The 13,403-nt window shown below is 32.4% G+C and overlaps 1 protein-coding gene and 1 pseudogene across 4 annotated transcripts; one reads left to right on the top strand and one right to left on the bottom strand.

The window, feature by feature from the left end:
- Positions 1-376: 376 nt before the first annotated feature.
- Positions 377-8,170, top strand: LOC133878859 (annexin-like protein RJ4). Of its 4 annotated transcripts, none has more exons than XM_062317411.1 (7): positions 447-534; positions 3,808-3,900; positions 4,276-4,421; positions 5,132-5,350; positions 6,281-6,493; positions 7,393-7,482; positions 7,785-8,170. In XM_062317411.1, the coding sequence occupies exons 1-7, from the start codon at positions 462-464 to the stop codon at positions 7,986-7,988; spliced, it is 1,038 nt and encodes a 345-aa protein (XP_062173395.1). In that variant the 5' UTR covers positions 447-461; the 3' UTR covers positions 7,989-8,170. The 4 variants fall into 4 exon arrangements, with proteins under 4 accessions (XP_062173398.1, XP_062173395.1, XP_062173396.1 ...); XM_062317412.1 differs by having other exon boundaries at positions 490-534; positions 3,783-3,900; XM_062317414.1 differs by lacking the exon at positions 3,808-3,900 and having other exon boundaries at positions 377-534.
- Positions 8,171-9,582: 1,412 nt separating this feature from the next.
- Positions 9,583-12,154, bottom strand: LOC133879259 (annexin D4-like; annotated as a pseudogene).
- Between the last annotated feature and the right edge of the window lie 1,249 nt (positions 12,155-13,403).

Here is a 13,403-nt window from a genome sequence, read left to right as displayed (position 1 = left end):
CTTACACTTGAGTTCAATTTACTTTTTAATAAGTGAAGTCTAGACGTGGAATATAATTGAAATGGGGTGAATAATAGAGTCAATATACGAACTTATGACCTTTAACTCTGATACCATGTTAAATTACTACTTATCCTAAAAGTTTAAGTCGATCGAAAGAGGTAGTTAAATTTAATCACTTAATCAATATTTTAATAAAAAATATATATAGTACTGGAAAAACTTTAATTTATTTTTCTTTTTATTTAATAATATATAATTGGTAGGAATTAAAAATTATGAAGGGGTGTCGATCCGTGCATGCCTGTTCTTCACATGGAAAGAAACGTCCAAACATGAACATCGTGAGTCGGCGTTAATATTGATGTTAAGCATGGTAGTATAAATAGGACGGCCATTGAAAGGGACTCCTTCACATTTATCATCTCTACTAGATAAGAAAATTTATCCAGAGCTTAACAATGGCTACCCTCGTTGCTCCTGACCAGTTTTCTCCTGTTGAAGATGCTGAAGCTCTCCGAAAGGCTTGCAAAGGTAATAATCTATATATATATATATATATACACACACACACGCCCACGTAAACTTTTGCATGTAAATTTTATTTCATATCCAAGGCTAAAAGTGTGCCTACAATTATTTTTCTCTTAATATACATATAATTTTTTTTTCACTTAATTTTAAATGTGATCACGACGTCCTTCTTTTCGCTACTAGAAATATATTCTTGAAAATCAACATTAAATTTGAGATATTCAATAGTGATTTTAAAAGTCACATGACGTTTGAGAGGACACAAAGAGAACAAGCTAGAGTCCTCCTTATAGCATTAATTACATCTTATGTCAACCCATGTTTCTATTTCAATGCACAGTTCCAATTTCAAATCTAATTAACTTCTATAACCTTTAAAGGTAGCACAGCATGTTGATTACATCTCACGAAGCGGCGTATTAATAGTTCGATTGAAATTAGGACATGTGTCTCTTGTGTCCTGTAATAAAACACAGGTTTCAATTTCAAGTAAAATTAGACCCAAACCAAATTTAATTAACTTTTATAAATCTTAAAGGGCAGCACAATATGTTGATTACATCTAATGAAGTGGCGGGTTAATAGTTTGAATCATCCCCGACCTTTGCTTGGAACGTACAATTAAGCTTACTCATAATAATTAATAATAATAAAAACAGACTTCTTTAAATTGATTGCATTCATTTGATAAAAGAATTCGACCATGAGAAGGTGATGCTGCCTTCCAAGCTTGATGCTGCATGACTACATTGAACAGGAAGACTACTTTAATAATAATAATAATACAAACAACTCAAAAACATCTAAGAGAAAATATATATATTATGCTATAAAAATTTTGCACTATTTGTTTAGAGCAAAATTATCAAGATAATTAGTGGGTTGCACTGTTTGATTTGTCTAATTAATAGGTAGATTTGCTGACCATCCGATCATAATCCACAATTAGTCATAATCATGACGACAAACAACTGTTTTATACTTTTATGTTTACAGCATGTTGTAACATTTTTAAAGTGTTTAGAATCGGCAAGAGAGTTGAACAAAGATTTAAAAAAAAAATGAAAAAATGAAAAAGAATTGGAAGTGTATATATATTTGAACAACCTTGAGCCATCTTTATCATACGGGCCAGCTGCAGGGATGAAAGTGGGGTAGTTGTGGAATGGCAGAAAAAAAAAGAAAAAAAAAAGAAGGAAGTTCGAGAAAGATGTGGATGATCTGAATATTTTAATTAGTGCTTTTTATCAATTTACTTAATGCTTTAAGGGCATGTTTGTGTGATTATTGTTTTTCAAATACTTTTTAAAAACTGTTTTTAAGAATTCAAATTTTACTAAGATTTTATCTAACTTTTTTTAAATTTGTTTCAGTTTTTTAAACCATTCAAACATAATTTCAAAAAATAAATTCTTTTGGTATTCGCAATTTTTAATTGTTTTTTTTTTTTTAAAAATCGCACACCCATATGTTTTAGAAAAAAAATTAAGATGTTAATGTGTTGAAAAATTTGTGCTACCAAAATTTGCAAGGAAAATTTAATTTGTTCTTGAAAAATGAGGTGGCCTGGCATCTATATATGATAAAATTAACTAAGGTAGGGCCAATTATCAAGAGTATGTACATGAATTAAAGTCAACTTAATTAATCACACTTAATTAAGTACCTACTTCACAAAGGAAGCAGGTGAAGGTCAGATTTTGATGAAGTTAATTATCTGAGCATAATATTATAAAATACAATAATAATATTTTTATTATTAGCTTATTGAGGTGTTGAAAGAACATGCACGCATGATATTATAAATAGGAGAATTATAGAGAACTTTTTTCACCATAACCATCGATCTCTAGAGAAAAGAAGCATCCATGGCCACCCTAATTGCTCCAGAAAACATATCAGTCTCAAATGATGCAGAAGCTCTCCGGAAGGCTTTTAAAGGTTTATTCATTCACGTACTACTTAGTCATTTATTATACATATATAGGCAGTGATCGAGGTTTTGATTTTGCTCAAGATTTATGACTGATTTGTTGAAAATTCCATAGCATTTTTTGTTTTAATTAGTTAAATAATATTGGTCTTGATCATTCCATTAATTAGTCATGATAATTAAGTAGTATATCACGATCCTGACATACCTTGATGCTAGTTTTTGTTTCTAACTCATAGGTTGATGAACTTTTTATTTAGATTAACTACCAATATTCTAGAAAACATCATGAAAATTTGAGAAATTGAACAGGATGCTTGGAATAATGGGAAAAAAGAAAAAAGGGACCATAAAAAAAAAATCATAATTAAAGAAAATTTCCTTCTTACAAAAGGATTTTCAACCAAATTATCTCACTGCATCTTTCTGATTATATATTAATCTCTATAATGGTGTATCTAAGAAATACAATTATAAGCCAAGTATAATATGTTATTTAAAACTATTGTAAGCCACAATATTATATAAAACCAAATAACCCATGGTATATATTACACAAAGCCAAGGTTTGTGTTTAACAAATCTCAATGATCATCAAGCCAAGAAGTGAAAGGGCTTTGCATTTGATAAGTACCGCTATAAAGTAGAATTATTTCACAACTATCTCACTCTGATTAGTTCTTGGATCAACCCTTGTTAAAAAATAAAAAATAAAAATTATTTCAAGGGGTGATTGCATGACATTGCTACATCAGTAGGGTAGATTGGTAATAGAATAAAAGTATAATTTTAAACATTATGCTGCATTTGATTTATCATCATGAGTTGTGCATTTGCTCGATTAGCACTGCTAGTTGGATGGACAAGTATGATCATCAAGCCGAATCTGGTTTATGTTTGACTTAGATATCGTTCTAATTGAAATTGGATCAGTTGAGATTATGACATGTGTCCCATAACAAGACACAAAGGACATGTGTTTCAATTCCAACGAATCCAACACCCAAGCCGGTTCACAAAAGGGTGAGAGACTCATTTAATCAATTCCTCTTTATGGTAAAGAATATATTGGTGCCAAGCAAAACCAGAAAGCTAATAAATGTGTAGCAAGGTACCCTATAAAATGCCAATTAATTAAGACACTAAATATTACTTATTTTATAACCATAGCCAACTAAAACATATTAAGTACCATAAATAAGTGCCAAAACATCTTTAAAGATGCTCCTTAATGCATACTTAATTCCTAAGTTCAAAATTATGAAGGAAATTTTCTCAGTTGGCACTCATTTCAAAACATATTGGATATTCTAAGAACTATATATGGTGGGGTTATAAAGAAATCTCCTTCGCATTAACAATGGCTACCATCATCGTTGCTAAGGATGCTTCTGTTCACGAAGATGCACAGGCTCTCCGAAAAGCTTGTCAAGGTTAAATTAATTAATTGTTCGCTATTTGATTTTTCCCTTCATTTAGTTATTAGTATGTTAATTATTTTTCTATTTGGTGAGTGAGAGTACTACTAGTTGGTATACTTTTTCATTTTGTGAAGTCATAGAATATACATATTTTGATGGGCTCTCATGAATAATCAATTTAAGGTATTTTGAGAATTTTGATAAGATTTAACGAAAATTTTTAGCGGAGGGTTGAGATTGAAAAAAATTGAAAGATAGATACCCTAAATTGATACGTTTTAAAGTTTGAGTACCTTATTTTAAAAGTGATGAAAGATCAAGACTTATAAGTGAAGTATTTTCCTCCCTTTATTTTAATAATTTGTGTGTGGATGACTTGTTAATTAGGATGGGGAACTGATGAGAAGGCAATAATCAAAATACTCGGACATAGAAATGCAACTCAAAGGAAGCAAATTAGGCAAGCTTATGAGGAGCTTTACGAAGAAGATCTTGTCAAGCGTCTTGAGTCTGAGCTGTCCGGGGACTTTGAGGTAATTAAGATCATCATGATCATCATGCATGGGTAACCTTCTCCTTTTTTTTCTTTTTTTTTTGCTTATCAACAAAGTTTTTTTTTTTTTTTCCTTTTTCTTTTTTCTTTTTTCTTTTTTAGTGGACAATTCTTCTTTAGTACAAATTTTGACACGTGTTAGCACTTGAGACATATCACTCAATGTCATTTTTTTGATCCATATATAGCATGGACTTTTTTCTTTTTTTTTTTTGAATTGAGTCGGAGGAAATTCCTCTAATTCAATCTATTAACATGCTCCAAAACAGATGGCAGTTTAATCGACTGAGTAATAATAATAATTGTTCGTATAATTAACATTTTCCTTCTTATTTGTTGCAATTGTTTTGGACATTTTTTGTGTTAATATATTCTAAATATAATATTATTGATTTATAATTCCTAGTCTAGGTCGATTTATATTTCCTAGTATAAGTCAATTTAGGTTTACTTGTATAGGTCGACTTATTCAACTATAAATAGGGACTTATGTAGTGTAAACAATCAAGTTATTGAGCATAATGTAGCCCTTTAAACTTTACCCTTTAGACGACCGAACTAGGTAAATTTTCTATCTCTTTTATCTCTTTTACTTTCACTATTATTCTGCTTTTTTCTATATATTTTAGATTATATACAAATCTCAACATTGTGAAACTGAACAATTAAGTACAAATTTTGTAATCATAGAGAGCGGTGTACCGGTGGATATTGGATCCGGCAGATAGAGATGCTGTTTTAGCAAATGTAGCTGTTAAGAAAGCTGAGTTAAATTATCATGTGATAATTGAAATTTCATGCATCCTTTCTCCTGAAGAGCTATTGGTGGTGAGACGAGCCTACCAAAGTCGCTTCAAGCGTTCCTTAGAAGAAGATGTGGCTGCCCATACCACTGGGGATTTGCGCCAGGCATGTATTGCTTCCCCTTTATTTTGGCTTTAATTTAATTAATTATCACCCTCATTTTGTGAGAGATTTATATATAGAGAGTATACTTCAAACATACCAACTTGATTTGGGAACAAGACTGTGTTGGCCCGTGATTTCACATGCTAAATGCGCGTTTTTAAACACATATACAGAAAGCGTCACGTTTCGGAGTATGTTTTAAAATGTGAAAAAAACACATTTTCATATCTACTAGTTGACAAGAGGTGCGCTTTTAAAAAATGTATATTTTACAGGTTTTACCAAATGATAGCTTGACTGCGTTTTTAAAAATCGTGTTTTTATTAACTTCGTTTTGAAATCACTACTTTTTCAAATCGCACATCTTGAAGTCGCTAAACTAAACTGAGACTTATATTAGAATAGATTAAGTTGATCTAGTAATTAATTAAACGCTATAAAGAATATATATACTCTTCTGTTTTTGGCTAAGATACAAAAATATTAAGAGTTCTTAGATAAAGTTTAGAGGGAGCCAAATTTTAAAGTGTTGCGAAGGGCATTACAACTTTTATTACAAGTCTATTACAAACTAACGTGGTAATCTATGTCGCACTTACCATGTCAATCACTAAAATGTGGACTGTACGTCACATGACAGTCATATGACATTTATCACTTTTACAAACTGACGTGACAATTTACGTGATATTTACCACGTCAATCATGCTAAAATGTATGTGGATTGTTTCATGTCGATCCTCATTTTTCATAAAATGAAGACTGCCACGTAAATTTGTAAAGAATTATAGTAAAAGTTGTAGTTGTCCAAACATTTTCTCAAATTTTTAGTATGCCCGATATATAAAGCTAAGACAATCCAAATTTAACTATTATAATTAGTTGAAGTACTTAATCACATGTCTTGGCGGTTTTTGGTCTCTGTTACAGCTCTTGGTTGCCCTAGTGAGTGCTTATAGGTATGATGGGCATGAGGTAAATGAAAGATTAGCAAAATCTGAAGCTGAAATTCTTCACGATGCAATCAAAGACAAAGCATTTAATCATGAAGAAGTTACCAGGATCCTGACTACAAGGAGCAAGACACAGCTCAGGGCAATTTTTAACCGCTATAAAGATGAGCATGACACTTCCATCACTAAGGTACACTTGCTCTTTATTCCTTTTCAAAATTTCAACTCTATATAGTTTTTATGACACTAACTATATTATGAAAATTTTAATGTACTTTGATCTTATACTTCCGTAAAATATTTTCTCATGGCATGCATATATAATATGTAATCTTTGCATCTTTGATGCTTTAAAATTAACAAATCGGGCTCTCTCGAACTTGGGGTGTTCCAAAAGATTAAAGATAGCAAATAGCAAAAAGTAAATAACAAAGAAACTAAATTCAAAGTTATATTATTAATGTCCCTTCAACTTTTAAAATACTCATGGTTTTCTTCTATATTATTCTGTATAAATTATCATAATACTCTATCATAATTTTTCATACATCTCTTAGCACACTTAATCTTACTTACCACCGAGGTAAGTAATCTAATGACATTTGAGTTCAACAATAGGGATAAGGTCCCAAGGTCGAATCCCAAAATGAGAAATATTAATGTTTGGTCTATCATCCTATAGGCTTGGGTATCACTAGTGTTCTCAGTGGAGCTGGACAGTAAAGTTATGGCTCTATTAGACTTGAGGGAGCGCATGTAGTTTTCAGCCGTCTAGGTCCCTCTTGTGCAATTGCTCAGTGGGCAGAAGTTACCATGATCACGCCTAAGTAGAGTAGTCACTCTGGTTGTCCCCCTCTGCTTTTTTTGAATAGGAAAAAAAAAAAAACACTTATCATCTTACTTTAAATACTGCCATTGAAACACTATTATATGCAATTCAATATAATTAAAACACATTAGTTGCCCTAATATGGTGAACTTAAACTTGTAAGGCAAACCCGGCCACTTCCGCTCATATTATTTTTAATTTTAAGTTAAATATATTTGAACATCAATAATTTAAGTTGATTTGTACTATCATTTCTCCAGAATTTGTCGGGTGATCCGCGTAGTGACTTACAAAAGGCATTGCGTACTGCAATTCGGTGCATCAATGATCCAAAGAAGTACTTTGAAAAGGTAAATTCCTTTGAATTGAAAATGTCCTCACTGTTTTTTACGAAGTTTTTGGTCAAATTAGGTCGGAGAAATTTTCTTAAATTTAGCCTATTAAATTGACATATGTCCAAATTATATTTCACTTTTTCATACAGGACAAAAATTTCCTCCGACTCAAATCTGTATAACTGTCATAATCAAAAAAGATGATCATATATTTATCACGAGATAAAAAAACGCATGACAATTTTATAGATCCGGTTGAAGCTGACCTTTCATTAACAAAGTTCCAAAGGATTCACTGTGGGAATTTTATGTTGCAGTTGGTGCGCAATGCAATCAAAGGGGTTGGTACAGATGATGAGGCACTCACTCGTGTGATTGTCACAAGGGCAGAGAGAGACTTGACTGGCATCAAGGAGCTTTACTACCTGAGGAACAGTGTTTCCCTTGATCATGCTGTGGCCAAGGAAACTTCAGGGGATTACAAGGCCTTCCTCCTTGCTTTGCTTGGGAAGGAAGATTGAGACCATAATTCTTTCCTATATATGGGAGGGGGCCTTTAGAATTTGTGTTATCATCAATGGTGGTGTTCTCAGTTGGACTTTGTGGTTGGGGTGTCTTTATTTTCTGTGTTGTCTCTTGTCTTGAATTGCTATTGAGCGTGACTATGTTTGTTTACCTTAATATGTGTTTAGTGTTTTCTCAAGGACTTGGTTGTCAACAAGAGACAACAACGGAACCATAATTTTTTTATTTCGAGAAAAGTAAGGGTCAAAGTACGAATAAAATGGTGCATGAAATGGCAATTGAACCTATGACCTAAGGACTTAACATTTTCTTTAATTTTTTTTTTTTTTCTAAGCAAATTCAAGGGAAAGTGGAAAGGGAGTTTTTTCACCATTTCCCTTTAGTATATCAAAGAAAACACAAAAAAAAAATGGGTATGGTTGCCTGACGAAAACAGTCAAAACAATGCAACAAAAAAACTGTTGAGATCTAATAGAAATGGGCCAAATGAATGATTTGACCCATTTTAGAGTGTGTTTCAAACACTTATTCATTTATTTTTTATTTTAGAGAAAATTTCACTTATGGGTATCGAATTATTGCACTTTTTGACTTAAGGTACTTGAATTTCAAAACGCCTCAAACTAAGGTATCCGTTTTTCAAAACGTCTCAATAGCAGGTCATCCGTTAGAATTTACTGTTAAATCCTGCCAAAATTTTCAAAATACCCCTATTTTTTTTTTAGGAAAAAAAAAAAAAGAAAAAATTGCTAGGATTTAGGTGTTGGTTAAAATTTAACGGAATTTGCAAAAATACCCATGCTTGAATCTTCGAAAAATTTTATAATTTTTTTTTAAAAAAAAAAAAAAAAATAGACACTAAGGTATTTTGGAAATTTTGGCAGGATTTAACAGCAAATCCTAACGAATGACTTGTTTATTGGGACGTTATAAAAAATGGATACCCTAATTTGAGACTTTATAAAGTTCAGGTACCTTAAGTCAAAAAAGGCAATAGTTCGGTATCCTTAAGTGAAGTTCTCCCTTTATTTTATTCTCTTCAACCCATTTATTTGTCTTGGAACTAACCTTGAATAGTTGGACAACGCTATTGTGTGATTTTATAACATTGTGAGATATTTTTCGTACCACACTTTTCATCTCTTATATTTTATTTATCTTATTGTTAATTTTCGGAATTAGTATTATTTAGTTTCAACAATAATTTTTCCACCCGCCCATTGGCCAAGAAAGGAATAGCCAAAAACATCCGTTTAAAAGGGCAGTTTAGGGGCGGATATGCTTAAGGCAACTTCTACTGCAACAACAAACATGCTTGAGAAAAGACAGAATGGTCAAAAAACTAGCAGATGATCGAGTTAAGATATTTGAAAATTTCTGACTTGTCTTATTGAGTCAAAGTGGACAATCAACTAATTAACCATAAAAGAAAATTATTATATATATGGTAGCTAACAATCTGTTTTTTGATAATAAAATACTCATACTAGCCCAAGAACACATGCCTCAAAATGAAAAAAGATCAACAATCAATCAGAAGAGGATATGGTAATATCCCAGTAAGCCCTTTTTGAATTCCCATCTTTTCAATCATCCACCTCTTGCAATCAAAGTGAGCAAGAAATCCTTGTAGTTCCCATGAACTGTGTCTTCAATTTTCTTGGATAGAGAAACCCCATATTGGTTATGGTACTCATCTTTGATCTCCTTCATATCTGTGTCAGCTCGGGTTACAATTACTCGAGTCAGTGCTTTTTTGGTATTCTTCTCTACATGCATCCTTTTGCATAGCCATGTCCAAGACCTTTTAAGAAAACAAAACATTAATAAGAATTTGAAAGGACAAAGTAATTTTTCAATTGGAAATCCTCGATTCAGCTTGGGATTCCTCTCGAATTGCTAATCATCCGGATAGTAAATGTGAAAGGGACTCTATACTGATCTCTTTCACATTTATTTCCCAAATTAGTTGCAATTCGAATAGCAAAATTGTTAGAATTTTTATCTGAGTTTTAATTAGAACTGGACTCGTTGAAATTAAGACATGTGTCACTTGTCATTCCAAAGAGTTGAATTCCAACTGAAATTGAATCCAAGCAAAACCCATCCTTGTAATCTTGTTGTAATTCACATTACCTTGCTAAAATATTGTTGGGGAGTGTATAGGCATTGCAGAGTCTCTTTTAGCAGCAAATCAGCATCAAGATCCTAAAGAAAAATTGTATATGGATGAAAATTTACAATGAGTAATAAAACATTGGATTTTAATGTTTGATAAAGCTAAGAATTTTAGTGCCCAACATACAAAAAAAGAAAAAGAAAAAAGAATTTAATACCTAAAATGTTATGATAAAGGATCGACAATTTGGATGGTTAAAAGTTCATAGCAATTTTAATGTTTCGATTATTAGTAATTCATGTAGTAAATGTAAGAGAGCCTTTATGGGACCCAATTACTCGAACAAGTCTTGAGCAGCCCACTTATTAATTGGACAGGTGAGCTTCATAGGGACTCTCACATTTCTTACAAATTGCTGAAGATCCGAATCCAATTTGAATTCGGCTTGGGTCCAGTTTCAATTAGAACTGAATCTGTTAAGATTAAGACGTGTGTCTAATTATTTCCTGTTATACATGCATGTCTTAATCTCAACAAACCCAAGCCAAACCCCACGAATTTTAGTACCTAAAAGTAACCAAAAACAAAAAAGAATTTAGTACCTCATCGATATTCTGGGCAGAAATCTCCATGTAGTGCTTATATATTGCTTGGAGATGGGGCTTACTTCTTGTTGTTAGTATCCTTATTACCTCATCGTTTCAATGGGCTTACCATTTTTAATGGCATTGGAAAGTGTCTCGGCCTCAGATTTTGCTGCATCATCCCTAAACTTTGATCCTTCATACCTATAGGCACTCACAAGAGCAACCAAGAGCTGTTCAAAGCACAAAAGTAGTAAGATATATGCCATTTAAGCCCATAATACCAAGCTTTGTTACATAATTCAGGTGATTATGTAGGGATGAGAATTGATTAAGAGTGTGTTTGACCCGTGATTTCGCATCTAAAATCGCAAAAAAATGCCGGTGTGAAAATGTGAAAAAGTTCATATTTTTGCGCGACAGACAAGAGATTGTGTTTTTAAAAAAGCATGATTTTTAAAAGTAGTTTAACTCACTATTTTTTCAAACTATAGATTTTTTCAAAACACTTAACTACACTTTTTCAAACCGTAGGTTATGAAATTGCTAAAATAAACCGACAGTGGAAAGCTTAGTAAAATTTGGTCATTTAATTGTTGGTCATACAAGAAGGTTTCAAGGCCTAAGAAAAGCATTAGCGGCGACCTATGAGTCAAGTTCTAAAATTTTTTAGTGTCGACATAAAGTTTTTTTTTAACAAAGACATTGATGGTCGTTATTGATCTGCTATTAGCGGTGACCCTTTGAGGTCGCCGATGTTGATCATTTGCATCCGATTAACAGCGATATTGTCACCGCTAATGAGCTTATTTTTTGTAGTGTTATAATAACATTTTTTTAAGATCTTAACATTATAACTCCAGAAATGCTATATACCTTTATACTTTATGATGTGGCTTTTAAAATTACTAAAAGACTAAAATCCAATAATAGCCATGCACGCCAGAAAGTGTGAGGGTGGGAATAAGAGTGCATGTGTGTAGCATTTATCAAATTTTTGTCTTTTTTTTTTTTTTTTTTTTTGGAGGGTTTTAGCGGCAGTAAAAAACGCTAAAACCTCGATTTTTGTGTAGTGTTAATAAAAAATTGTGAATTCAGTCACTATTTTACTCTAACATTAATCCTAATTGTTACATTAATGATTTCTCAGTTGCTTTTCTCTCTTTTCTTTTTTTTTTTTTAAAGAAAAAAGAAAAATGGACTTTATTCTAAGATAAATACAATCCTTGACCAATAATGATTAAAAAGCTAGTGCACTAATAAGATGTTAACTATAGTAACTAAATAAATAATAGTAAAAATGAAAAAGAAAAAAGAAAAAAAAATCACCTTAAAACGCATGAATTCATGCTTGAGAAGCTTGACACGGTGATCATCCCACCGCTCAAAGTTACGTTCATCCTCTATGAAGAGATTGGGACTTCCTTTCCGGAAGGATTTCCTTTCCTCCAGATGCCATTTTCCCAATAATGATATCAATGTCTAGCTGCTCGTGGACTTCATGTCCTGCCCAAGCATACAAATTAAACATCATAGAATTCTTAGGAAATTATTTTTCACTCACCTCAAATTCAGAGAAAATGAATTCATTTCCCGACAGAAAAGTAACAAATGGAAAAGTGCAACATATTTTATGTTTGATGGATAGTGCGAGAGCATGGGGGGCGGCGGAGAAGAATCTGATAGAGATGGAGATTGCATACGTGTAACTATGACAACCTTCTGGTGGTCGCTTTAACCGGCTAGATGGACAAAAATAATAATAATATATTATTATATTAAAAAATAATAATGATTATAATTAAAAAAATAATAAAAAAATTCTGTATGGTTTTGGGCAAAACCGTTTGGAATTGTCGACAGTTTGGCCCAAACCGTCTATAACCAGGATTACCGACACATTTTATTGGACGGTTTGAAACCGTAAAAAAAAAATCGTCTGGATCATGTTTCTGGAAATTTTTTGCAATTCAAACCGTCTAGAATTCTTAAAATTTTTGTAGTGAAATTAAAGAAAACAAAATTATAGCTAGTACTATTTTTTATTTTTTATTTTTAACTTTTTAAGGAGACTGAAGAAGAAAGAACTTTTTGGTTAGGTTTGTGAAAGGGAAACCCACCTGCGCGCCGCTAGCTAGTCTAGCTAGCTAAGGGAATCTATGGTTGAATGAGGAGTTGGAATCCACTTAAAAGGGTGTATTTGATGTGAAGAAATACACATGGGATTTTACTAGCTCCAAGCTTTGGCAACCTCGTCTCTTTCGGACGTGGAAAGATGGAGTCCACTATGTTCAACGATCATTGGCGCCTTAACTGAATTAAACAAATTCTGTCTGCCATTCAATTATATATTGGTGGGAAATGATAAGGTTCGTTGAACGATATTCTTCCACAAAAGGTGCTTTAAAGGAAGAGGTTTATTTAAGGCTTATAAAATCTACAACTTAGGTATGCCTTGACAATATGGGACTCTCAACACTCTTCTTCACGTGTGACGCTATTGTTCAAACACGTGTACAACGAGAGGGAAGGTTCAACATTGTCTAAGGCCTTGAAGCTCTAATACCATGATAAAATTTATTGAACCTTACTCTTTTACAAAAAGTACCTTAAAGGAATAGGTTTATTCAAGGCTTATAAAGCTCACAACTCAAGCATTCCTTGACAATGTGGGACCTTAATAGGAAAAAGAAAGAGAGTCCTCACTC

This window comes from Alnus glutinosa, chromosome 10 (genome assembly GCF_958979055.1).
Source record: "Alnus glutinosa chromosome 10, dhAlnGlut1.1, whole genome shotgun sequence".
NCBI lineage: Eukaryota > Viridiplantae > Streptophyta > Magnoliopsida > Fagales > Betulaceae > Alnus > Alnus glutinosa.
This window is presented reverse-complemented; position numbering and strand designations above follow the sequence as displayed.